General features: G+C 57.9%; 2 protein-coding genes and 1 long non-coding RNA gene across 18 annotated transcripts in view; 1 reads left to right on the top strand and 2 right to left on the bottom strand.

Annotated features, from left to right (window-relative positions):
- RNPS1 (RNA binding protein with serine rich domain 1) overlaps window positions 1-7,956 on the bottom strand; it is a 9,297-nt gene extending 1,341 nt beyond the window's left edge. Inside the window, exons 1-7 of one of the 3 annotated variants that reach the window (XM_025877058.2) lie at window positions 7,829-7,956; window positions 4,756-4,943; window positions 4,360-4,515; window positions 3,512-3,703; window positions 3,112-3,214; window positions 2,706-2,859; window positions 394-535 (exon numbers count right to left, since the gene is read on the bottom strand). In XM_025877058.2, coding sequence (XP_025732843.1) covers window positions 394-535; window positions 2,706-2,859; window positions 3,112-3,214; window positions 3,512-3,703; window positions 4,360-4,515; window positions 4,756-4,826 — 818 coding nt within the window. In that variant the 5' untranslated portion in view covers window positions 4,827-4,943; window positions 7,829-7,956. Of the gene's footprint in view, window positions 1-393; window positions 536-2,705; window positions 2,860-3,111; window positions 3,215-3,511; window positions 3,704-4,359; window positions 4,516-4,755; window positions 4,944-7,434; window positions 7,803-7,828 lie in introns of those variants that run through there. The other 2 variants (XM_025877060.2, XM_025877061.2) reach the window with 2 other exon arrangements.
- A 135-nt stretch (window positions 7,957-8,091) lies between these two features.
- LOC141373989 (uncharacterized) lies at window positions 8,092-14,335 on the top strand. The gene is made up of 3 exons (XR_012380483.1): window positions 8,092-8,995; window positions 11,549-11,818; window positions 12,454-14,335. It is a non-coding gene; the product is annotated as an uncharacterized lncRNA (long non-coding RNA).
- Window positions 14,336-14,477: 142 nt separating this feature from the next.
- The window catches only part of ABCA3 (ATP binding cassette subfamily A member 3), a 40,558-nt gene continuing 29,136 nt past the window's right edge, over window positions 14,478-25,899 (bottom strand). For 13 of the 14 annotated variants that reach the window (XM_073899648.1, XM_073899653.1, XM_073899654.1 and 10 more), the window contains 12 exons: window positions 24,633-24,906; window positions 21,884-22,088; window positions 21,348-21,567; window positions 20,886-21,044; window positions 19,898-20,070; window positions 19,233-19,361; window positions 18,961-19,155; window positions 17,150-17,337; window positions 16,492-16,662; window positions 16,038-16,228; window positions 15,822-15,895; window positions 14,478-15,390 (listed from right to left, as the gene is read on the bottom strand). In XM_073899648.1, coding sequence (XP_073755749.1) covers window positions 15,259-15,390; window positions 15,822-15,895; window positions 16,038-16,228; window positions 16,492-16,662; window positions 17,150-17,337; window positions 18,961-19,155; window positions 19,233-19,361; window positions 19,898-20,070; window positions 20,886-21,044; window positions 21,348-21,567; window positions 21,884-22,088; window positions 24,633-24,906 — 2,111 coding nt within the window. In that variant the 3' untranslated portion in view covers window positions 14,478-15,258. The remainder of the gene's footprint in view (window positions 15,391-15,821; window positions 15,896-16,037; window positions 16,229-16,491; window positions 16,663-17,149; window positions 17,338-18,960; window positions 19,156-19,232; window positions 19,362-19,897; window positions 20,071-20,885; window positions 21,045-21,347; window positions 21,568-21,883; window positions 22,089-24,632; window positions 24,907-25,899) is intronic. The other variant, XR_012380482.1, reaches the window with a different exon arrangement.

The raw sequence follows: 25,899 nt of genomic DNA, 5'->3' as shown, positions 1-25,899 counted from the left end.
ACTCACCTCTCCTGACCCTTCGTGTGTGTGTGTGTGTGTGTGTGTGTTTTAATATTTAAGTAATCTCTATACCCAAGGTGGGGCTTGAACCCACAACCCTGAAATCAAGAGTCCCACGCTCCTCCCACTGAGCCAGCCACACACCCTACCCTTCCTGTCTTCTTAGCTAGGAAGGGGAAAGGGACTGCACTCCAGGGAATCCTGGTGCAACCTGGAGGGCTGCATCTTCTGCCCGCCCCTCCCTCCAGCAGCAGCCACCCTGATCCCCATGCAGCATGCGGGTGGGCAGGGCTGAATAAGGTTCCAAAGTCATCACCGTGGCACTGTGTCTGTAAATGAAACAAATCCACACTGGCCCCAAGCAGTCCCCTCTAAGACTCCAAATCGCCCTACCTTCTTCTCATTCGTGGGGGCGACCGACGCCACATGGGAGGTGGTGGCAGCATCCTCCTCGGAGGGCTGAATCGCCTGGGGGGCGGCCGAGGCCAGGGGGCCAGCACAGCGGTGGCAGTGATCTCCTGGCCGTCAATTTGTCCTGTTGAAAAAAGGATCAAGTCCCAAAATATCTGACAAGCCCCCACGACCTAGGCTGGTAAGCAAGGACAGGGGAACTAAGCTTGTCACAGAAATACTGACACAGCTACTACTACTGGTAGTTTTATCAGGAAATCTGTAGGGGAGCACGGAACCTCATGGGGAACTCAATCTTGATGCACGGGGGCACCTGATGCACAACCACCTCCAAGAGGAAGCGACACCTGAATCCACTCAATGAGGGGAAGGTTTGTGCCCTGAGCCTGAATTTCCTCCTCTAGAACAGTGGGAGGAGGCAAGCAAAAGGAGTGGGGACATTTTGGGGGCTCCGCAGGACTGAGATGGGGGTAAAGTGTAAGAACTAAAGAGGGACCGCCCTTGAACAGGTGGCCTCCAACCAGGTAGCCCAGTCTTCTCTCCTGCTGTAAAAGGCACACACCACCCAATACCTCCCAGGTGGCCAGAAGGTAGCCTCAGGGTGCTGGGTCCCCATGAGGGCAGTGTCCATTATAACTGGACCAAGCCACTAGAGCTTGGTGGTGGTGGAGGTGGGAGAGATGATCAGCACCCACATTTCCGGATGATCTATGATTGCATCATAGTTCAGGAGGAAGAAAAGACTTGGGGGAAAGGGAACAAAATAAAGTTGAGCAGTCAAGTCTGTCTGAAGAGTTTGGAAACAGTGCCTCAGGCCAAAAAACCAGGCATGTGAATGCAACTGAATAAGAATAGTGAAGGGTGGAGGCCTGAGGAATCTTTAGGGCCTCAAAAAAAGCAAAGAAAGGCAAGGCATCGACCTAGGAACTCCAGGGGAGCACACACCCTGACCCCAGTCCAGGGACTGCACAGGGGACCAAGCACAGCCCCTGTATGCCCCGGAAGGGTGGAGGGTTCTTTTATCTTCTCAATTCCTACCCTCAAGGAAATAGCAAAGCTACTGAGGGAATAACTAGGGCATACAGACCTGTGTTCAGAGCATACTCAAAAGACTTAACTAAATGCAGCCTAAGGTCCCGCCCTGGCCCACTGCCAAAGCCAGCCCAAATTAGGAATTTTCACAGGCACTGACCATACAGCAACGAGGACAAATCTTCTGGCCAGCTCCCCCATGCATGGTGCGCAGCACAATATGCGGACACACACTGAAGTCCTACCAGAATCTTAAAACATGGGGGACACACCCTGGATATGGCCAAGTGTCCTTGGATTTTTAGCAAGTGCTCAAACTCTCAAGGATGCATGACTGAGGATCTCTAAAATGAAGGTGTGATTCATAAGATCAAGAGCTGCTATGTATAGCTCGATGGGCCACAATTTAAGTAGACTGAAAGAGGGCTTGGTGGTAAGGAAAATTTCCTAGTATCCAAGCTCTACCAGGGCTCAAGGGCAACTACCCATCAAACTACTGTACTGTTTTTTTTGTGTATGTATAACAGGGCCTCCAAGGTTCTGGGGTGTTCAGACTCTCCTCCCTAGGTGGCCTGGCAGCCCACAGTGTGCTACGGGCAGTCCTGGTTCTTGGCCCTGGCTGTCTAGATTACAGCAGCATCGAGCTGGGGCAGAGACAAATTCCAAGCTCCTTAAAACACTGACTCGAAGACGAAATGAAAACTGGCCATCCAAAACTATTCCCAAGTGTTCAACTGTTGTTAAAACCATTCTGCTCCATACAGAACAGCTATAAATGTCACAGTTAAGACACAAATTTTAGGAAAATGGGTAAAATGTGTGAATTCAGCAAAGCTGAAATGCTAAAATGCTAAAAATGCTGAAATGTTAGCACAACAAAAAATGACTCTCAGAGATCATTAAAGGAAACACTCCCATATAAAAGCCAAATACTTCATTATTCATACTCCTAATGTAGTCTTTATTAAAAAAAAAAAATCCCTTCGTTTAATCCTTAAGCTTTCAAATTGGAAAATTCTAAAAATGCTAATGTATTCATATTTACTGATCTTTTCCCAAGAATAATGTCCCATAAAACTTGTGTTCAGTAAACACACACCCCACCCCCTGGTTAAGAACCGGAACCCCGAGAGAGCTCCAGGGGGATTGTGATGTGCAGCCAGATTGGAAATCAGTTCTAAGGTCCCTACATGTGGCAGGTAGCTGGTCTTGCACAGGGAACAAAGAAGGGAGCTCAGTGCAGGGCTGGCAGGGTCACCCACCTCCATCCATGTGCTTCAGTGCCTTCTCGGCTTCATCTGGGTTCTCAAACTCCACGTATGCATAGCCTTTAGACAGATGGGGGTGCATCCTTTCTACAGGCATGTCAATCATTTTAATTTTCCCATAAGTGGAGAATATTTCCATGATGTGGTCCTAGAGGAAAGAACGGTCACTGATGCATACCCAATTACCCGTGTGGGAGCGGAGAAGTCACCACACAACGACTATGCCTCGGCACCTGGGTTAAGTCTCTCACACAGAATAACCCCACTCGACGCACCATCTTGCCAGTCCTCTGAGAGCCTATGTTCTCAGTTCTGAGAACTGCTTCTCTAGTTTTCCATTTAAGATATATGCAGAAGAGACACACCCTACTGTCCATTGGATGGATCCAGGATCCCTCACCTTGGTCACATTCCTGGTGAGCCTCCCAATGTGGACTTTGGTGGGCTTAGGGGAAGGACTCCGCCTTTTCCTTTCCTTTTCATCTCTTTTGGGTGGTTTGGATCTGATTGAAAAAATAAAACACCAGAACAATTTCTGTCAAGTCAAAATTTCTTTTAGTGGGGCTGCTAACTGCCACGATGACAGTTTTTTATAGGGAAGCTTTCCCTACCAGTTCATGTATATTCATATTATCTCTGCTTCAGAAATCCTACTAAAATAGAAAAACTCCTTTTTAGGTCTACTTCTATACTAAGTACCGTAACTTTACAGACCCCAGTTTGTAAACTTAAGTTCCCAGATAACCCACAAGTTTTAGGGGCACTCCCGAGCAGAGAAGCGGTGCTGGAAGGGACCTTACTTGGAGCGGGAGCGCCTCCTGTTATCATGCCTGCGCCTAGAAGGACTCGGCGAGCCAGAGGAGCTGCTGGAGCTGGAACTGCGGGATGTGCTAGAGCTTCCCGAGCGGCTCGACGCTGAAGAAGAGCTTGAGCCGCTGCTGGAGCCCGTGCTGGTGCTGGAGCCCGAGCTGGAGGTAGAGCTGGACCGGGACCTGATAAATGAGACAGAGATGTCATGGGCAACAGCGGGTGGGAGCATTTCTTCCGAACAGATGAGCCTCCACGTGCTCATGCTCCCAAGAGGAAACCACTGTCCTCCTGTTTTCAAGCCTCCATGTCTCCCTGCCTCAGGGAGTGGGGATGGTATTTAGCCCACCCCTGCCTGGCCAAAGCCCTAGGTGGGGACAGAAAACAGCATCCACACTGTGCAGCCACAGGGAAGCAAGGGCGCACTTCCTAGCTATACACAAGCCTCGCCTACTGGGAGGTACAGATAGAGTCTAGCAAGTCGGAAGCACCAACCCAGCCTGGAAGGTGGCTACCGAGGGACTCAGGCTGGTTTCAACTGGAGAAAAAATAAGCTTTAGGCTAGGGCAACCCAATCATGACTCTGAAGAAAAAAGCACCTGAAAGAAACACATACCCCAAGATGTCCCATTCGTTAACATCTCTAGAAAACACCCAAAGGCCATCCTTCATATATAACCAGAGCAGACCCAAACCAGTCTGCCATAATTAGGGCCTTGATTAACGAGCTCAAAGTGTTTTGTGTGTAAATAATGAGGACTCTGTGGGCTCTTCCCCGAAGGGAAAGGGGCGTGGCCACAGAAGAGAGGCTGGCTCCATGCTCTGCCCGGCGGAGTCCTACCTGGTGCTGCTGCTACCACTGGAAGCACTGCGCCTCTTCCGAGTTTTATCCCTGCCACGGTCCTTCTCACTTGACTCCTTGGTGGCCCCTTTATCTTTAGAACGATCCTTGGACTTCTCATCAGAGCGGTCTTTACGTTTGGTAGGAGAAGGAGCCCTGGATGGTGAGGAAGACTGTGAGATCGCATGCCCCTCTAACCAAACCCGGAAACAACACTACCCAAAAGAGGGGATCCAAAGGGCTACATGAGATCCCAGGCGATCCCAGAGCAAAACGATCTGTGGCTTAGGACACGTCACTGTAATATGTAAGACATTTCCAATCTTCCCCTTTCTGAGGGTCCCTAGTAACGAGCACCCCCAAAGTAGCACTAGAAAAATCTGACAGAAGGATTACCTAGTGCTGGACTTTTTATTATTTTCTTTGACTCCTAGCAAGCTCTTCTTTTTCACTCCTGATAAATCCATTCTCCCCTTCTGAGGTGTTCAAAGCAGCAATGGTGGCCTCACTTATCTGAACTCTCACTTCTAACTCGAGTCTGAGAAACGATCCCTAATCGATTGCAATTTACGCCAAAGTGCAGCCTAATAACAAGATAAAAGGATTTACAGAGTGAACGAGTTGGCAAGGCAACAAATCTACTTTGCAGTCAAAAGGTGAGCACACGAGGTGGTGGCAAGGAACACAGTAAGCAGCGAGCGCCCACAAAGCCAGGAACATCCAGGGACCTCTTCCATTTCCTCAGGGACAGTCCCGCCCCACAGGCAGACCCTCACCTCACCTTGTCGTCTTTTCCATAAGGAAACGGTGGTGGTGCCTGTCACTGTTATTTTACAGTTGGTACAGTACCTGTGTTTCACTCCTTAGTTTGATGATAAGCCCTCTACCATCCCCTTAGAAATACTATACCACCACATTTGCACGCAGAACAGAAAAAAAGCCAAGTGTGGCTCTTCTGATAGGATTATTGGTGTGATTAGATCTTGTTTTACTGTTGCAATTTCCTTGTAGGACACATTGGATATATGATGACTGGAAGCAAAAATCATTTCAAAAGTGACAGGTACCAGCATCAAAACATAACCCAAATGCAAACACATAAAATGTCCCATGTGAACATTGAAAAAGCAGTAAGATAGTTAAATTAGAAAACAGTCCTTGCAAATGCTGACCTTTAGTTAATGAAATACAAATGAAAGTGTTATGGGAAAGTACCCCAAAGTCTGCTATTTACTTCAAAATGCAATAGAAAATGTTGATGAGTGGTTTGGTATATGATAAAGCAAATATGGTAGAAATGTGACTTGTAGGATCTAGATGGTGGTTATGCAGGTATTCACTGGGCAATTCTTTCAACCTTTCTGTATGTTTACATTTTCCCCCCAAAATAAAGTGTGTGTGTATGTGGGGGGAGGCACTGGAATTGGAGGACACTGATCATAAGGGTCTAACAAAGTGCCCGCACTGCAGCATGTGCTCAGTAAATATGACTTGGAACAAACTACCGATCCATTATGTGACTTGTCTCCTGGGGGATCTTCGACCTTCAGTATTTCCAGGGACGTTTTCTACAATTTGCTTGAGATGCAGGCAAAGATCTCAGGATGTTGGTGTCACCTACTTCTAACTCATCTTCCTCAACAGCCTCTGAGTAACCAGGACAAGGCAACCACTTGGTATCCTGATTTCACACGTGTAGGGCTGCCCAAAATGCTGAATAAATGTCGTGACTCAAGAAGGAAGGCCAGCTTTGGACAATCAAATTAGAGCAGAAGAAAGCAGAACGTCTGTCACTTCTGCTGCTCTTCTCCAGGCTGGTAAAATCGTTTAAGATGTTTTGCCTTAAAACAATAAGGTACTACAGGTACTGAGCAAACAACACTGGATAGACACGGTCAGTGGCCACCAATCAGGAATTATAGTTCAGTGGGTAAGAATCTGTGGACTCAGCCTGCCTGTTTGATTCGAAGCTTTGCTGTGTGACCTTGGATAAGTCACATACCCTTTCTGAGCCTCTGCTTCACATGAGCATTACAGTGACAATTATAGCTCCTACACCTCCATAGTTAACCAAACTTGGCACCTAGTTAAGGCTCAGTAAAGGTTGGCTTATGTTAGAAGAAAGGGATGTTTCTCCGTGTTTGGAGACTTTCCCCCCACATAAACTCTGGTGTCCCAAAGTCTCACATGACCTCTTGAATGCTCAACAGGGGTCCCTGGGCCACCCCATTAGGGGATCACCAAGCGCAGCACTGTCCAACGGAAACAGAGTGTGAGCTACAAGCACATCCTAAAATGTTCCAGTAGCCACCAAGCAAAAAGAGGTTAACAGATGAAACTGACGTTCAGTAAAGCATCTGAGAGCCCACGCCCCAAATATCATCTTTTCCACGTTCAACTGGTGTAAAAACTCATTCATAAAACACTCCCCCGCCCCGCACTAAGCCCGTCAAACCCCTCGGTGTGGCCCCGGGGTGCCTGCCTGAGCAGCACGGACCTGCAGGGCACACTCCCGGGCCCCACCCCAGTCCCAAAGGTCTGCCCCAAGGTACCCCGCGACAACGAGCACCACCGGGATTCTCAAGCTCTACACATCAAGAACCACAGGGCGAGCGGACTTTGCCGGGCGTGGCCGAGTGCTAGACAGCAGAGACTGAGGCTCTCTGTTCACACAAGTTGGGGGTCACAGCACAGGACCTCGGTTACCTCCCCCATCCTCCGGAAAGGTGCGCGTCCAACAGCCAGAGAGAGAAAGAACAGTTAGTTAAACCTCGAGCAGATGGCGTTTCGGCTCCCATCTTCAGAGCACCTTCCCCACTGAAAAGTGCATTTTCGGCACAAATCATGCGAAATTAAGAGGAAAAGGCCACGACTTTGCTCTCCCGTATCCTCCCTTCTGGGGCAGCCCGTGCGGCCGCGCTGCGGGACAGCGGGGGCCGCGTCCCCGAGGGGCTCGCACCGACCAGGGCACGGCCCACTCAGCTAGTGGCCCCGAGGGGAGGGCCCGCCGGTCCTGCAGGGTACCCCACAAAGCATCTCCGCCCCCGCCGTCCCTCCCCGTCCGCGTTCACTCACAACTCCCCAGTCCAGGCGCCGGGCCGCGAGCGCTTCCAGGGCAGGGCCTGGCGTGGCGGGCCTGGGTCTCCACGCCGACGGCAGAGCCCCGAAGGCGGAAGCCGCGCTCCCGACTGCTCCGAGTCCCGCGGGCCTAGCCGGGCGCGCCGCAAAGGGGGGACGATCTGAGGCGCCCTTCCGCCCGCCACGGCCCCGACCACTTCCGGGCCGCGGCCTCGGCGCCTCCCACTCCGCCCGCCCCGAGCCACACTCTTTCTTCTCACACCCGCTGCCGCGCCGCCAGGCTGCCGTGCCTACCGAGAGGCCGAGCGGCGGGCCGGCTCCAACCACGCGCCCCGCCGAGCTTTGCGGGCGGCCCCCGAAGCTCGGATGGGGTCGGATTCCCCCAACTTACATCTTCCCGCCGCCGCAACCTCCTCCCGCTCTCCTCAGCCGCTAAAGCCGGCGCCGCTCTGGCGTCAGGATTAGGGAGCGGGAAGGCGCCGCTGTCGGGCGCGCAGCGATGACGTAAAGCGCCTCAGCCAATGGGAGCGAGCGAGGGGAGTGTTAAAGGGCCACGGCCGTTTCTGGTTAGCCGCGTCGGGGACTCTTCTTCTATTTCCCTCCCTGGGGAGGTATCTGGGGCTACCCGGGGCTGGGTGCGTCCCACATGAGGCCGGTAGATTGTTGGCTGGGGGCCGCGCCGCGCGGGTAGCTCCCGGGCCCGCGCGGAGGGAGTTAACGCAGCCGCGGCCCCGTCCCGCCCATTGCGCGTGCGCACTGGGCTCGCAGCCTCGGAGCCACGCTGCTGCGCTTGTGGGGCGGCGGGCAGTGCGGGCAGTGCGGGCAGTGCGGGCAGTGCGGGCAGTGCGGGCAGTGCGGGCAGTGCGGGCGCGGCGGCCTCTGGCTGCAGACCGTGGGGGCGGCAGACCGTGGGGCCCGCAGGGCGCAGGGGGCCGGGCAGGTGCAGGGACTGGCTGGTGAGATTAAAAACGACACGAGGCGTGCATAGTGACGGTGCAGACCCCGCTTCTGCGCCAGCGGGGCTCGGCAGGGTCCCCAGCCTAGATAGGGGCCAGTGCGGCCATCGCCAACTGGGAGCGAAAGGCAGGGTAGAAGACAAGATGCGAAGCGGGAAGCGCCTCCGAGGAGGTGACGCTGCAGCTGGGACCGGAGTAAGAGCGGGCGCTCGGCAGAGGGACTAGCAGGTGCAGCGGCGCGGAGGCTCGTCGGAGGAAGCGGGGGGAGGCCGGGGTGGCGGCTCGCAGGCCGGGGCTAGGAATGTGGGGTTCAGCGGTGCTGGGGCGACATGGAGCATGTGCAGCATCCCGCGCCGAGCCGTCACCCCTCTGGCCGGTGGACAGTGCAGGCAGGGAGGCTGACTCTTCTGCCACAGTAGTGGCCTCGAACCCAGGCAGGAGGCTGGAAAGAGTAAATCCCGGTGCCCAGCGGGCCAGAGCTTTCGGATTTTGTTCACCGAGGTGCCTCCGGCGTTCCCGGCCCGTGTCTGGCAAGCGGTCATTACTCCATGACTCAGTGGGAGGAAAGAGGGTGCACCCTGCCGCAGACGTGGTCTGAACAGGTAGGTGCATCAAGGAAGAGAAGACAACAGATGGCGAGCGGATCTCTTTTGGAGGAAGGAACCCCGGTGACTTGGAGATGGATTAGCTGCCAGGCAAGGACAGCAGAGTCCAGGTTGCAGCTAGTACCCAGGGAGGGCTGGACGGTGCTGCAGACTCTGTCGGCAAGTCATTGCTCTCTGCATGCTTGAAGGGCCTTGACTCAGCAGAGCCTTTGCCCAGGGCGGCACCAACACCCTGGGGTGGGGAGGGAGCAGGCCAGTGACTCCACCATGGCGAGAGGGGGTAGGGACACAAGCAGCTGGGCTGACAACCGCCTGTGCTTTTAAAAAATGTGCTAAAGTGATATAACTTGGCACGCATATAAATTTTAACAAGTTTTATATTAAATCTAAAGCATGATTTAATCAGACACATAAATTTAATCGCATTTGTTTCTAAATATTACAGATTTTTGTTATCAAGTGTGTTATCAGCTGTTGAGCTTTAAAATTTGAGCATCTTGTCTTTTTGCCATTTTGAAGATCAACAGAATGTGTTCAGAAGAAACGTAAGAAATTAAAACTGGAGGCCCCCGACCCCGCCTTCCAGGAGTTCTGGTTTCCCCTTCTTACACCCCTGTGCCAACCGACTAAGGCTCTGGGGGCTGAGGGCTGGGATGCTGGGTCCTCCGTGGACCTTTGAAGGTCTTTGGTCCCGGTTTGATGGTGGGGGTGGGGCAGGGCTCCTGCAGACGGGGCGACTGGCAGCCAGCCCCATGCCTGGTTCTCCCAGTGTCCTGAGCCCCTCCCTTCCTTCCCGGGGTCGAGGGCAACCTGTTGGCATGTGGGGCTGCTCTCCCTTTGGAATCAGAGTGTTCTCTCTGCCTTCATTCTCTGTGGGCCTGATGGCCTCTGCAGTGCCTGTCCTTGGAGGCTGGTGACCTGGGACATGGTTTAGTGGTAGCCTGGATTGTGCTGGAGGTCACGGTGGGCCATCCAGGAGCTTCAAGTACACATCGCATTCCCTTGTAAACCATGTCAAGAAAGCACTACTACCTATCGCTAATAGTCCCTACGCTAAGGGCAGGGGTGGCCTGGCCAGGTGCAACAGAGGGGTTTGGGTGGGGTCAGGGAGCTGGTGATGGCTTGGTGACCTTGAGGGAGACATTAGAAGAGGAGCTGGATTGCCAAGGCCTGGGTCCTACAGGCCTGGGCTCCTGAGTGCCTGTAGCCCCTGAAGGAGCCCAGGAAGAGGCTCTGGCTGGTCCTTCTGGGTGGCCAGGCTGGGTCTTTTTTTTTATTTAAAGATTTTATTTACTTACTTTGACAGAAATAGACACAGTGAGAGAGAGAGCACAAGCAGAGGGAACAGCAAACGGGGAGAAGCAGGCTTCCCGCAGAGCAGGGAGCCTGATTCGGGGCTCGATCCAGGACCCTGGGATCATGACCTGAGCCGAAGGCAGAGGCTTAACGAAGACGCTTAACTCCCCTAACTGACTGTGCCACCCAGGCGCCCCCAGGCTGGGTCTTAAAGGGCCAGACCACCAGTGAGGATCTGGAGTTGTGGGGAGGCCTCTCCAGCTCCAGGCTTGGGGTCTCCAAGGTGTGGGGTGTCCGGTCCTGAGACCTCCCCCCACTCCTCCTGCCAGCAGGCAACTGTGGACTCTCCTAGGGGCTGCTGAGCAGTGAGCTTGGGGGCTTGTGCTGGTTTTCATGCCCAAAGCCCTGTGTTCATTTCTGCCCCAGGGAAGTCAAGGATAGTGACACTAGAGCTGGGGGGGGCCCACAGGGGGCAGGGTGGGGTCCAGCCAGAGCTGGATACAGAGCAGTGAAGCTGGTGTGCTGCAGCCCTGGGTGCGCTGAGGGCCATGTGGAGCGTTGACTGCGACCAAGGCGTCTTGGCCCGTGGCCCTGCTCCCAGGGCCTATGTTGTGCCATCCACAGCCAGTTAACTTGGAGCTTCTCCAGTCTTGGAGGCATCTGACACCAGCATCTGTGGGGTATAGGCCGGGCCCCAGGAGCGGGGCCTGGGCAGCCCTGTGTGTTGAGGAAGGAAGGCAGGGCCCCCGCTCCTCGGGCCTGACCCTGTAGCTTCAGCTTCTCCTCGTGCCTGCTTGAGGCCCAGGCTATGTGGGCCTGTCGGGTGGGGAAGGGACTCCAGGGCCAAACACCCTGCTTTCTGGTGCTCTCCTGAGGGGCTGTGGGGACCGAGTTCTCTGCCTCGTTGCCCCTTCGCGGGTAGCCTCTCGGCCCACCAGCCCTAAGCCCCCTTGTGCAGGGATGCCAGTGACTCTCCCTCCTTTGGGAAAGGGAGTTGAATCTTCCAGGGTTTGGAGTTGGACCTGAGCCGGGGTTCAGAGAAGGGGCCTCGTGTCTGCAGAGTGGGGTATCACACATAGCCTGCTGGCCTCAGCTGCGGGGTGGGGTGAGCAGCCTAATCCTGATCTTGGTGTTTGGGGGGACCTCTTAGAACCTCTGTGGGCCAGCTCCTTGATGCAGGAGCGGGTGGGGTTCGCCCCTCTGGGCTCAAGTGGAGCCCAGGCTGTCTACCCAGGGAAGTCCCTCTGTGTGCAGGTAAGGCTCGGCCTTTTGGTGTGGCCACAGGGTCTGGCTGAGCACAGGTGGCCCGCCCTTCACACTGACGAGTCTGCATGGGAGTGGGGGTCTCAGAGGACGCGGCTGGCTTACACCATCAGTATCCTGCTGGTCCCCAGAGGGGAGCTGGACAGCAGCTGGCCTGGGGTATCCTGTAGATGGAGCAGCCAAATCAGTCAGCCTGCCTGCTCGTCTGGTCCCCGGTCTCTGGGAACCCTCGCCCCTCATCTCCAGGCTCTGGCCCTGCAGGTATCATGTCTGGGGTTGGGACATTGCTGTCTCTATGTGGTCAAAGAATTGGGCTCACGTGGGTCCAGGCCAGGTGGGCTGGGCCAGGTTGTCCTTCACCCTGGGGGTATGGTCATCCCCAGGCAGCTTGTGGCCACCCTCGGACCAGTGCCTTCCAGCCTTCCTTCCAGGTGCTGGCCTTGGCTCACTCCTCCATCAGCCTTAGTCCGTCAGCTGCTTCCTGAGACTGGGCTGAGGGTCCCTGAGACGCAGCTGACCTCAGCTCCCCCTGGGGTCCTGGACTGAATATCTGGGATTGGCATTTGCCCAGCAAAAAACTCCAGTTTGCCTTTCTGTGTCGTTGCAACCAAAGGGCCAGGACACTCCATGGTGGGGAGGTGGGCCACTTCTGCTGGGCTGTGGGGCTTCCTAAGTAAGGTGGGGTCTGAGCAGCTCAGACGGGCAACAAGAGCATGCCTGGTTGGGCCTCCCTCGAGGATGCCAGTCTGCACACTGCAGTTGTGGTGGAGGCTGGGATTGTGTCCTGGAGCCTGGCTTTTATCTGGGGTACCTAGCTGGTGTCCCAGCTCCCTGTGCCTGGTGCAGCCCCGCCTGTGTGCTGGGCAATGATGCAGAGACGCACACACGACTTCCAGGGGCTGGGCCCTCCTGCTGTTCCTGCTTCCTGCCATTCCATCCGGAGCCTCAGGGACACCTTGACCCCAGGAAAGGACCTTGAGAGGGAGCCTCCACCTGGACACAGCAGGCAGATGGAATCTGACTCCCTGAGGCCTTGATGATGACACAACGCCCAGATCCTCCTTCTCTGGACTTTGTACTTGGCAGAGAAATAAACGCCTGTCTGTAAACTGCTGGGGCTGGGCCTTCTGGTGTGTGCGGTTAGCCGGCTGGAGCCTTCCCTCCACAGGAGCTGTTTCTGTGGTCGGGGGTGGGGTCCCCTGGACCCGCGGCAGCGGACCTGTGTACTGCTGCCTGGCATTCTTCCCCAGGGGGGAGCAGTGGAGGGGCTCGGCCTGAGGCCCAGGCGTGGGCCCAGCAGGATCTGCCCCTTCCTCTCTTGTCAGGCCATGTTTTGAGTGGCACTGTCATGCTTAGGGACAGGCCACTGTGTTTCGGTTGAGCCACACCATTGGATGGGGCCAGATTTTCCACAGACCTCCTCAGCCCTCACGTGGGTGTCAGGCCCCTTGGGAGTGTCTCACCATCCCCCCCGCCCCCAAGGCCCCAGGGCCTGGAGGAGAGGGATGGGCTGGGGATGGGGGATGAAGCAGGTCAGCTCTCCTGTTGGGGTGTCTGTGGTTCCTTCCCCATCTTGGGGCCCGGAGCTGTCTCAGCTCAAACCAAACCAGCTAGGCTCGGGGAGAAGAGGGTTCAGGCCGCACTCCTGGCTCCTCAAGGATTCTCAGCTCCTGTGCTGGGTGTCCAGCAGCCTTGCAGATGATCTGGCGATGCCCCTTCCAGCAGGACTCCTGGGGTCCCTCCTGCCTGGCTGCAGTGCTCCACGCTCATCCCACAGACACCCTGGGCCCTGCGGGCTCTCACTGACTGTGCGGCACACCGGCCCCTCTGGTCCCCACTGCAGCAGCTCAGCCCTGCCCTGCCCTCTCTCCAGCCACTGGTGGTCTTCTGAAGAAGGGTCTGATCAGGACCACGGCCACTTTCATCCTGCCCGTCTCCACAGCCCTCTCTCCTCCTTGTCCTGTCACATGAAGCACCTCTCTCTGGATCAGTGCAATCTGATTTCAGGGTGGGTGTGCCTCGCATATGCTGTTCCTTCAGTCTTGAATGCCTTTCCTCACGCCCTCAAAGGAAAGAAAAAGCCAGATTTCTAAATCTGTAACACATAGGCTAAAAAGCGAGCTCAGGCCATGGAGCAGTAGGGCCACTGGCTCTACCCCTCCTCCAACCGCCCGGCCAACCCCAGCAACCCTGCATCAGCCCAAGCCCGCCTCCCAGAAGCCGCTTCCCATGGGGCACATTTAGGGCCACAACCACCCCGAGTTTACGTTTTATAACATGGAACTAAAGGATGAGGGTGTAAGGAATTCTAAGGGGAAGAGAAAGCTACTGGAGACTGCAGCGTTCCTAAGCGTGGGGAGGTTGATAAAAATGCACGAGATTGTCCTAGAGGATCAAAGTGATGCAACAAGTCTCTAAAACTATGAATTCTAAAGGAATACAGAAAGAGATTCAAACCGTGGAAATTTAGGAAACTAAGAAATGGGGCGCCTGGGTGGCTCAGTCATTAAGTGTCTGCCTTCGGCTCAGGTCATGGTCCCAGGGTCCTGGGATTGAGCCCCGCATGGGTCTCCCTTCTCTGTGGGAGGCCTGCTTCTCCTTCTCCCTCTGTGCTCACACTCACTCTATCTCTCAAATAAATTTAAAATCTTAAAAAGAAAACTGTCAGAAATAAGAGCATATAAATTAAAAGGAAGCTGATACGGAAGAAGAATCTTCTGCCTAAAGCCCCGAGTGGCCCTGGTGTCCAAGGCCTCCCGCCCCACGGGGGTCTGCACCCCCCACCCTGACCCTGCGCTCGTGCCTCCTGGTGGGGACGGCGGACCTGCCAGGGGTCTGTCTAACCCGCTCTGGCGCCTGCCAGCCTGGCTGCTTCACCTCCTGGCAGTGAGCACTGGAAGTCACTCCATACAGACCGAGGTCGTGTTCCCTCCTGGACTTTATTTTCTGGATAGAGTCACCGCGTGTCAGGTGCATCCTCCATAGACGGTCCCTTGGTCCCGCAGTGGTCCCCAACTGGCCTCCCGCTGGTGGCTTCTCCAGAAGCCAGCCTCGGGCATTAAGGACTGCCTTCTCTCCCCGAGCCTGCCGACCCTGGGAGACGCTTGTGTGATGGCGCCAGGCGCGGGGTCAGCCCTACCCGGCATCGAGAGCACGCTCCATGGAGCAGCGACTCCCAGGCCCCCGGAAGCCAAGATCACAGAGTGTGGTCACAGCCAGCACCTCCCTCGTGGATGGCCACAGGCGACATTCTCTCCATTCCAGGCAGCCTGGCGAGCCCTGCTGCCCGCTGTCCTGCTGGCTCCCCGTGTCGCCCCAGGGAGGCTCCATGCTGTGTGCAGACGTGGGGGTGTTACTGGTGCTCGTCTCGTGAGCACTTGAGGAAATGCAACCCCCAGGTCGGCTGCAGCCCCTTCCTGAGGGGCTCTCTGCCCAGAGACCCCAAGGCTCACCCGCACGGGCTGCGGGGCTGCTTTTGCTGGGTCCCGAGTTCCAGAGAGGGGCTCTGGCCACTGCCTTGGACATGGATGTTCGCATGCTGATTCCCAGCGCGAGGGCTCTGACATCCTGGTCCCCACTGTGCCTTGATTCTCGCGTCCATTATAGAAAACGGTGATTGGAAATAAAGGTGCAGGATAAGATGAGCTCGGAGAGGGAGGACGCCTGCCTGTGCGGCCACTTGCCCCACGCCTGCGGGCTCCTCATGGCCCCTCGTCCTCGGCAGGTGGCTGCAGGTGGGCGAAGCTCAGGAAGACCTGCTCCAGTGAGATCTGGCTCACGGAGTAGTCGTCCATGGCGTACTTCTCCTTGGCCTTCTCCAGAACACCAAACACCTTGTGGGAGCAGAAAAGCGGCTGTTAACAAGCCCAGGAGCGGGGGCACCTTGGCTGGTCTGGGAGTGCTCTGGCCCCAAGGGGTGGGGGGGCTAAGGCTCCCAGAGGTCCTACCCTGACCCAGCCAGAGCCCCTGCTCCCTGGCAGAGGAGGGGGGCTGTGCAGGATAAGCAGGCCCTGGGGCCAGGCTTCCCCCGAATCTTCCCAGCTCGGGGTGCAAACTTGGGCACGCTCTCTGGGCCAGTTCCCTTTTTTGCACCCATTTTTTTCTGACTCAAATGAGCCTCTGAACCTGGCAGATTTTAGGATGAGTGCTAGAGCAGAAACCATAAGAGACTCCTCTATGGAAGGAGCCTAGAAGCCCCACAGAAGGAGTCACAGCTGCAAGGGCCTTCCCCAGCCCCAGCTAGGCTGGCAGGGCCCACACTCACCTTGGCCCAGCTGAGGTCATCCCTGGGCAGGTGGTAATGGACCATCCCTTGGTGCTCATCTTCCAGGACGCTGCCTGCATGAAGAAGACCCCGTGTCCCCGTGAGGGCCAGGCTGGAGGGCAGGGGACCATGCAATCATGGCCCTCCTCCCAGGGGTCAGGGACGGGGGACTCGGCAGGGGTGAGGCACAGATGCCCTCTGCGCAGAGGCCCTCACCTGGGAAGGTCAAGTTCACAAACGCCTTGAACTCCTCCAGCGCCCCCTGCTGCCCGTCGCTCCGGACCTTGGCCCGCAGGGAGTAGCCACTGCCAAACTTGCTCTTGAGGTGCTGTGGGCTGCCCAGGCACTTGAACTGACCCTGCACCATGATGGCCAGCCGGGTGCACAAGGCCTCGCATTCCTCCATGCTGGGGAGAGGGGCAGAGGCCTGACACGGGGCCGGGGGATGCCGACGCCTGCCTTCCGTGTCAAAGGCTCAGGCAGAGGGGCCGGTGTCGACGGCCGGATCGCACTGTTCCTGATTCCCATGTTCAGAGGGTGGCCCACATGGCTAGCTGGTGACTTTCCTCACAGACTCTGAGCCAGCTGCTGACAGGTCTTCTGTCCACCCGGCCCCACCCGGCCAGCCCTCGTCTCGGCTCTTCCACTGACCCCGAGACCCCGGCTCTACCTGTGGGAGGTGATGATGATGGCCTTGCCGGACTCTCGGGCCCGTGCCACAGTGTCCCAGAGCAGGCGCCGGGCCACGGGGTCCATGCCAGTGGATGGCTCATCCAGGAAGATGACCGAAGGCTCTCCAAGCAGGGCGATCCCTGTGCTCAGCTTTCGCTTGTTGCCACCGCTGGGAGCAGGGGTGTGTGGGTGGCAAGGCTCATGATTAGCACGGGCTCCCTGTGTCCTAGCATCAGACTGGGCCCAGTGATCGCAGAGCGCCCCGGGTGAACAGGAATGAGGGGAGCGTGCCTGGAAAGCCCACCTGTGGCTTTGGGGGCCCCAAGGAAAGCTGTGCTGGGGTGTCAGTCCACACCCAGAGGACAGTAACACCGTCTGTCTCTGCTGACTGGGGCCTGACAGGCCTGGCCTCCCCCTGGCCTGGCCGTGCCTCCCCAGTGGCAGGAACTGGTAGGAACCGGCAGGGCAGGCCCCCCCTCCACTGCCTGGGTCATGCCGCCAGATCCCCATCTGATCCTGGAACGACGGGTGGCAGCTCTGGCCCCAGACCTGTTCGGCTGCCACCAGCTTTATGGTAAGGGAGACTCAGACTCCACCCCAGGGGCGCGGGAGTCACTGTGGCACGGGGTGGTTAGGGGGCCGGAGTGCAGCCGCACCTGTACGTCCTGACCAGCTTGTTGGCGTGTGGCTCCAGAAGCAGGCCCCGGAGCGTGTTCTCCACGCAGGCGCCGATGTGGCGCTCGGGGATGCCCCGAAGCCGGGCGTACATGACCAGCGTCTCCCGGCCCGTCATGTGGTCCAGCAGAGCGTCAAACTGGGGGCAGTAGCCAATCCGCTGCCGCACCTGGAGGTGGGGTGCAGGGGGTGCAGCGGGTCAGAGGGGGGGCTCCTCCAGGTTTCTCCCAGCGGATCCGTGTGGGGCAGCCCGGCGGTGGACAGGCCCTGGCGGCCCCCACGCTGCACTTTGTCAGGGACACCGGAGGGTCCTGGCCAGCTCGTGGATGCCCGGGCGCACATCCCGCCCCACCCCTAGGCGCCAGTGACTGCAGGAGCCAACGTGGCCACGGCATGCAGGGTGGGCAGGAGCACAAGGCCACCATCGCTGTGACATCTGCGTCACTGCTCCTGTACCTGTCAGATATTAAACAGGCGCGGGGCGTGTAAGCCTTTGCCCTCTGCTCCCGCTGATCAAGGAGGGGTTTGCAGGCGGCGCCTCTGGGGCGGGGGTCACGTGGACCCCCCGCAGCCGCACCGTCTCCCTGGCTATTGCAGCAGCAGGCGAAGGGCCGGTGAGCCTGGGGTTGGTCTATGGATTCCAGGCAGGGTTTTCTCTCTCCTTACTCTCCTGAGGGCTCCTAGGCTTCAGCCCACCCGGGAACACTCTCTCTCTGCCGCTGCCCCATCACTCAGTACCGGTCCCCGTGCTCTCCCATCCGCTGGAGCTCAGACCAGACAAATGGACGAGTCCCCTCCCTCTCCAGCTTCTAAGACGTGTTTATGGTTTTCTCTTTTCTGCCTGTGTGTCTAAACTTGTTTGTTTCTCTAAACACTGTAAACACAGGTGTTTTAGAATCCGGGTCTGGCGGTGGCAAATCTATAGTGCTGGGCTTTTTTCTCCCGCAGGTTCTTGACATGGGGCCATGCTTCCTTTGTTTCTCGGTGTGCATGAACTGCCCACAGGCCCTGGAACACTGTCTGGGGCTTCTTGGGGGCCTCAGAGGAAGGCCTTCCTCCAGACAATGTGGGCGGCACTCTGCGGGCATGGCAGACTAGAAGTCCCCACTGCCAGGCAGGACACACGGTTGCCCCCAGGCCCTGGCCCAGGCTCTGCTCCTCCCCTCGGCACACAGAGGACCCCCCACCCAATCCCCAAGGGCGCAGAGAGTGGGAGGGCAGCCTGGTTCATCCTTACCTGGCCCCACGTGGAGAAAGTCTCATTTCTCACCCTACCATGGGGGCCCTGGGCTTCAGTTTCTCCCCTTCACTCAATGAGGCCCTGAAACCTGTGCCCGGGGGGCCAGGAGCACCATGTGCTCTCTGCAGAGGTGGAACCTGCCGTGCCTCTCGGGGCACAAGAATTTTGGCCGGGGCTCCTCACTGTGCAGCAGGCTCTACAATGCTCTTAACAATGAGCTTTGTTACTGACATTTTACCCAGCTTTGATTCTTGGTGGAATGCCTGGTCTGAGCAGCTCAGGGCACCGTTATGATCAATTATGCACATGGACTGCACAGTGCTGTGAGCACCATGGCCCCGGGTCCAGAGAAGCAGCTTCCCAGAGAGAGGCTGTGGCCTGGGCCCTTCGGGCCTAGGGGGCTCTTATCTTCCCGTGCCCTCTGTCCTCCCCATCGCTTCGCTCTGGCCCCAGTCACCACCTCGTCCTCCTGTTCACGCACTGTAAGCCAGAAACGAGCCCCATCCCTGCCTCCACGGGGCCCCCTCTTCCCGCCTCTCTGGCTGCACCCACCTTCCCAATTTCAGAGCGGATGCTGTAGCCCCCGACAAAGGCATCCCCAGACGTGATGGTCTCCTCCCCCGTCAGCATTTTGAAAGTTGTGGTTTTCCCGGCTCCGTTGAAACCCAGCAAGCCAAAACACTCCCCTTTATGGACTGCAAGGGAGATCTTGTCCACGGCAAGTAGGGGCATCGTCTGCTCATACACCTGCGGGACACCGGGTGTTGGGGCCTGCAGGCAGCCAAAGGGGTTGCCCAGGGCCGGTGTGGGGAGGCCCACCTTACCTTGGAGAGCTCCTTGATAACCAGAGGTGTGTCCAGCAGGGAATCCATGCTGGGGGCCAGGACCCGGTTCCTTTCATCCACCACATCCTGGTCCTCAGGAGGTGCTGACGTCCGAGCATACGCTTCCATCTAATTGTTCCGGAAAAAGACCACACAGGTGACCTCCAGCTCAGGGGGTCCTCTTCCATGGGACAAAGGGCGGGGGCCTCTGACACCGCTGGTGTGCTGACTCGGGGCTTTCACAAGGACAGCTGGTGGACTTAAGGGCTGACATGAGCACCGAGGAGATGCAGACTGCCAAGGAGCAAGGATGGTGCAGGACACACTGAGAAAGCCAAGAACCTCGGGTGAGGGCATGGAGGCTGCACTATGTGGACAGAAGCTCCTTGTCGGAGCGGTCTTCACAGGTCAGAGCAGACCCCCTGCCCTGGGTTCCTGTGTCCGTCCAGTGCAGTCTCCTCCCCAGGCTGCGTTTGTGGGACAGGATGTAGGTGACAAACACGAGGGCCATTGGCCCAACAGCCTCTTCTAAGACGGAGCCTGTGGGGACCCCAGAGTCTGGGACTGGAGAGCCTGGGGGCTGGTGAGCACGGCGGCCTTCCCGTGCGTGCACCTGCCCAGGCCAGAGGGAGGTGGAGGTGTGGGGAGCGCCCGAGGCCACTCACCAGCGCCCGCCTCCTCCGGAAGGCACAGAGGCAGGTCTTCAGCCTCCACAGCGTGTCGGTCTCGATGAGGAAGAGCAGGCTGAGGTAGGCAAATCCAGAAGCTGCCATGGAGGTCACGAACCTGCCGACCCCCGGGGCGCTCCACGCATAGAAGTTCTGCTGGTACTGGATGTCTGTGTGGGCAAGGGAGTGAGCACCACGCCCTCCTGCCCCACGCCCTCCTGCCCCGCGCCATCCCATGTGCCCCCACCCTGTGCGCCCCCCCGCCCCACGCACCCTCTCACCCTGCGTCCCAGCCCGAGCCCCTCTCTAGGCCTACAGGTGCCTGCACACCGGCCCCCAACAGAGGCCGTGAGGGCACAGGGTCCACTCGTCTTCCGAGGCCGCACCCTGTGCTTGTCACTGCCTCACAGAAGCCCCAAGAACTGCCGACATCTGTGAGCAGTTTTACTTTGCAAGGGGTGTCTGTGACAACTGACCGAGTCATGCCCTCGCTTGCTCACTCCCAGGCTCCTTCCCCGCTCGGCAGAGGGGGTTCACTGAGACGTGAAGATGTGACCCCCCCACCCCACCCCCATGGTCACAGAGGTGATAGCTGACCACAGCTGAAGACTGGTCCAGGCATGGGAAGGGCATGTGGTGGGCTGAAAGGTGGCCCCCAGAACGACACAACACGTCCTAACCCCCAGAACCCATGAGCAACCCCATTTAAAAAAGGATCTTTGCAGATGTAAAAAGCTAAGGGTCTTGAGGTGAGATCCCGCATTTGGGATGGGCTCTGAATCCAACCACAGATGTCCTTGCAGGAGAAAGATGAGGGAGGTTGGAGATACAGAGATGCCTGGGTGGCCGAGGGACCCAGGGGGTCAGCCTGGGGGCGGCTTGGGGGGAAGGGGCACCCCCTCACAGAGCAGAACAAGGGTCTCCCCCAGGAGAGCACGGCCGCGGGGTGCGGGGTGGTGAGAGGGGTGGCCGCAGGGACACTCACTGTACTTCCTGCAGTAGTGGGCCGCGACCTCCGAGGAGGTGCAGTACCTCCGCATCTCGAAGTTCTCATGGAAGCTGCTGACCGCCATCCCCAGACAGTGGTTGGGCAGCACCAGGAACACGTGGTCCAGGGTTCTGGAAAGCTCTTCTAACTTGACCGCTGTGGAGAGGGGCACAGACCAGTGGACGCTGGAGGACACACAAGCACGGTGCGTGGGGGCCAGGCGCTCAGCCGAGTGTTACCCCCACATGGGGAGCCAGGCCCTCCGGGGACGGCACCTGCAGGACAACCCCCCCGCGCCCCCTCCTGGCTGAAACCGTGAGGCGGAAGTGCTGCGGGCCCAGCAGGGCCACATTCAGCAGAGGGGCCTGGTCCAGTGCCCGCTGGTGCCGCCCAGGTTCGGGGCAGAGTGGCTCCGCAGGCACCCGGGGTGAGGGGCAGGGGGGGTCCGCAGGCCCCCACCTGGGATGCGCATGATGGTGACCATGAGGAAGGTGGCTATGCCTGACAGGATGTTGAATATGGTCAGCCTCGTGTAGGCAGTAGCTGCTCCCGAGAAGAAGAAGTTCATCAGGTACATGAGAGGGATGATGGCCCAGCCATAGAGCATGAGCAGCAACAGGGCATCTGCCATGTGGCCGTCGCGTGTGAAGGCGTGCACGTCGAAGGCTTTGAACACCACCTGTGGCGGCACAGAGGCAGGCGGCTCGGGGGCCCTGTCTCCCCGGTGGCTTTCAGCCCTGGGACTCCCCCTGATGACCTGCCCTCCGCCCCCCTGTACTTGGAGCCGTCACGGGGCATGCCGCTCCGGGGCCCTGCCTGCCACCGTGGGGCGGAGGCTGGGGGTGCAGACACAGATGAAGGGTGTTCCCAGCCACCCTCCCAAATGGGGCTGAGCAGCTGGCATGTACCCCAGGCTGGCTGCAGTCAGTGCAGGGGCCCCAGAGCAAGCCCCCCGTGACGTGCAGGGGGGTGTCCCAGCACCTCACAGCCCTCACCAGCAGCAGCAGACTGGGGACGAGGAAGGACATGAGGTCCCACAGCAGCGCGGAGAGCCAGAAAGTAGCCACATGGACCCCACTCACAAACTGGACATGCTTGGCCTGGACGGCCCTCTCGCTGACTGCCAGGATGGAGAAGGTGCTGGCCAGGAACGCCATGGCGAACAGCAAGTTGAGAGCGATGTTGAATCCCTTCCGGCCCCTGTGGGGTATTAGGGGGACAGGGCAAGTCAGGGACTGAGCGGGGACCAGGCAGCAGGGGACATTCATCAAGTCCCTGGTCACCAACCAAAGCATGCGGTGGAGTGGCCCAGCTGCTAACAGGGGTTAAGAGAGAATGCCAGAGCTGTGTGTGTGTGTGGGGGGTGGGTCTCAGAGCAGGGAAAATCTCATCCCAGGAATTCCTCCTCTGGGCTTCCGGTCCCCAGTGATGGCGGCACCACTCTCCCAGCCCCCCACCCCCCACAGACACGCAGGTGACGGGCCACCACCGATCCGCCTTTCCACATCTCCTGAGAAACCCCCTGTGGCTGGCTACCCCCCTCAGCAGCTCATCCCACATTCTGCAATCGGTTGTCAGAAACCAGCACAGGGGGTGTTACTCTGCTGCTTAAAGACTTCCTGTCTGTCTCAAAAATGGCACTTTGACACCTGGATGCTATTTGGCTGGAAACAGAGAATTATGGATGCACACTACAACATGGATGGGCCTTGGAAGTGAAAGAAGCCAGTCACAAAACGATTCCATCGGTAGGAGATGTCCTGAGCGGGTGTGTCCCCAGACGGGACCGCGCGGAGGCCGCCTGGAGAAGGGCAAGGAGGGTCGGGCAGTGACTGCTGTGTCCTGGGGCCTCCCATGGGCGTGACGGCTCGCTCAGTAAAATCCCGCTGTGGTCCAAGAGGCACATGAGAACGTGTTGGGCACCGCAAAGCACCAGGGAAACGCCAGTCAAAGCCGCAGGGAGAGACCACCTCACAGAGACCTCACGTCCGGTATGTGCGGGCAAGGACGCGGAGAGAGGGCTGCCCTTGTGTGCTGTCGGTGGGAATGCACATGGGGGCGGCCACCACACGGGAGAACAGTGTGGAGGGCCAGCAGAAAGTTAAACCCAGAGCCACCATATGCTCCAGAAATTGCACTTTCGGAAAATGAATCGCTGACTTGAGCGATGTGGGCGCCACATGTTCATGGCAGCATTGCTTTACAACGGCCGAGACAGAAACAACCTGTCAGCAGGATCAAGAAACCAGGGTCTGGTCACAAGGGAACATTTTCCAGCCACAACAAAGAAGGACATCCTGCCATTTGTGATAATGTGGATGGTTCTTGAGGGCACTGAGCTAAATTAAGTACGTCACACAAAGAAAGACAAATACCTTATGACTTCCTTACGTATGGAATCTGAAAAAACCTAAACCCAAATGGAAGTCGTAGAGAACGACAGAGAACAGATTGTGTGGTTTACAGAGGTGGGGGGCAGGGGGTGGGCACAGCAGGTGAGGGGTCAACATGTACGGCTTTCCCGTCACAAGATAAATGTGTCCTGGGGCTGTCACGTACAACATGGGGACTACGGTGAAGGTTAACGATCCCGGATCACGTGTTGCAGTTGCTCAGAGAGACGACCTGAAAACTGCTCATCACAGGAGATAAGACTCTGGAACTTGTGTGACCAGGGATGTGACCGGATCCAGGTGGTGAGGGTTCACCACACATTTGGAACTAATGTGACCTCATGCGTCAGTGACAGCAAGCGTGCCAAGGGCCCCATGCTCCGAACATGCTAACGACCATTTGACCGTACGTTATAAACGGGTACAGAGTTCTATCTGCTCACGCTGCAAACACAAAACAGAGTCCAACCGCCCCGTCCACCACACTGAGCCCACCAGGAGGGAGCTGCCCCTTGTTCTGGTTCGGCCCCCGCCCCGCCCAGGTCTGAGGGCCCCGCAGGCCTGTCTCCCTGGGGCCCAGTCAGAGTGGAGGTCCCAGAGTGATGTGGTTCCGACCCTGCAGTGTGCTCATCTGCTCCTGGAGGGGTAGACAACGGCCACTGTGTCTCTGCTTTCAGGTCGTGGAGGTCGTGGAGGGGAAGACCTCGTAGGGTCTGCGTAGGGCCTGGAGTGCAGTCCAGTATGGGGCAGGGCGTGAAGATGAAACTGCCCCCCCCCATTAATTGCCCTATGTGGGGTGATGGTTCTGAAATTAACTGATTTTCTCGGGCTTCGTCTGTATGGTCCCAGGGTTGGGGGGGCTCTGTAACCAGTGTGGGGGAGAGTCCCCCACACACCAGGGCAGGATGAGGCCTGAGAACAGAGATGTCCATGGGGCTTCCTGACTTGCGGCTGCCTCGGGCAGCGACCCCTGACCTCGCTGTGTTCTGCATCCTGGTCGTGTGCTGGGACCCCTGGGTACAGCGGTCAGCAGGAGCCAGGTACAGACTCGGGAAGAGGGCACAGCCACCCTCCAAATCCTCAGGAGTCCCCCCTCGGAGACCTCAGTGGATGGAGGACAGGATCTCACCAGCTACCCAAGGAAAGAGTATGGAAGGCTGAGGAAGATGTAGGGCAGGGGTTCCCTGGCCAGAACCCAGAAGCTTCCTAAAGGCAGACACAGTGCCATATCCACCTGCATGGCCGTTGGTGGTCCCTGGCACTGCCCCGGGGGGTCGGTCCTGATGAGAGGTCCTGACGGTCGGGGGTGGGGCTCTGGCAGAGGGGCAGGGGGCAGGGGCGGCGCACATACTCGTTGAACTGGTCCTTGGCAGCCTGCAGGGTGCTCCGGGGCTGGGGCTGGTTGGAGACCATGATGGAGGCCCGGGGGCCACACAGCTGCTTGAACAGAAGGTTGTCCACGACGGCCAGCGCAGTGGCCGGGGAGTGGTATGCCTGGTTGTTGAACAGGGCAGTGACCACCGTCCGCTCACCAACGTCTCTGAAGGACACCGCCACCAAGCACCGCTCGTTAAAGCCGCCTCCCTCCACCGAGGCCCTGAAAATCAGGAACTCCTCCAGATCACCTGGGGGGACAATGGCAGGGTGAGTGGCGGAGGACAGCCCCCTGAGGCGCGTGCCTGAGGCTCTGGAGGAACCGCAGGAAGGACACGGGCTGAGGAGCCACGTCATGGGAGCAGCAGGGCCTGAGGCTGCAGGATTCTGGTGAGCAGGCACACTGTAGCCACAGGAGGCCATGTGGGCGGAGCAAGCTCCTCCTTCTGCCCCACAAATGCCCCCTGTGGGGGGGACACTAAAGGGAGCAGCCGTGGACCAGGGCCGGCGTGGCAGGGAGGAGGCCACTCAGGAGAAGGCAGAGCTGTCTTAGCCGATAGGCGCTGGGCGGGCCGGCAGGTGCAGGGAGGGGCTGCCAGGGGACAGGGAGGGGCTGCCCTTGGTGGGGGTGCAACTAGACAGGACCTCTGCCTGTTTTTCTGGTGTTCCAGTTTTTATGGAATGATTAAGTACCTTTTCAGAAAAAAATAAGATGGTTTTTCAAAAGAATGGCCTGGGATGCCCGGGTGGCTCAGTCATTGGGCGTCTGCCTTCGGCTCAGGTCATGCATGATCCCAGGGTCCTGGGATCGAGCCCAGCATTGGGCTCCCTGCTCAGTGGGAAGCCTGCTTCTCTCTCTACCTCTCCTTCTATGCATGCACGCGCTCTATCTCTCAAATAAATGTATAAAATCTTTAAAAAAAAAGAGTGGCCTGGGGGAGGAGGGCGTAGGGAGGAGGAGCATTCCCTCGTCACCTGGAAGAACCCCAGCCAACTCCCACTTCAGGTCTTGGACCGTTCGGGCATTCAGGTTCTGGGTAGTCCTGCTGGCTCTCACTTGGCTCCCTGGCGGACGCCTGGGGAGAAGGGGGTCTGACGAGTGGTGCCGGGGTCTGCCTATGCTCGCTGCTGGCTGCATGGTCCAGCATCACATGCACCCGCTCACACCCTCGCTGCCCTGGCCCTGCCTCTCGCTCAGCTGTAAATGGGTCCAACAAGGACACCTGCCCTACGGGACCCAGGGT

This window comes from Callorhinus ursinus, unplaced genomic scaffold, assembly GCF_003265705.2.
Source record: "Callorhinus ursinus isolate GAN/ISIS: 27379988/994484 unplaced genomic scaffold, GSC_fseal_2.0 scaffold13, whole genome shotgun sequence".
Lineage (NCBI taxonomy): Eukaryota > Metazoa > Chordata > Mammalia > Carnivora > Otariidae > Callorhinus > Callorhinus ursinus.
This window is presented reverse-complemented; position numbering and strand designations above follow the sequence as displayed.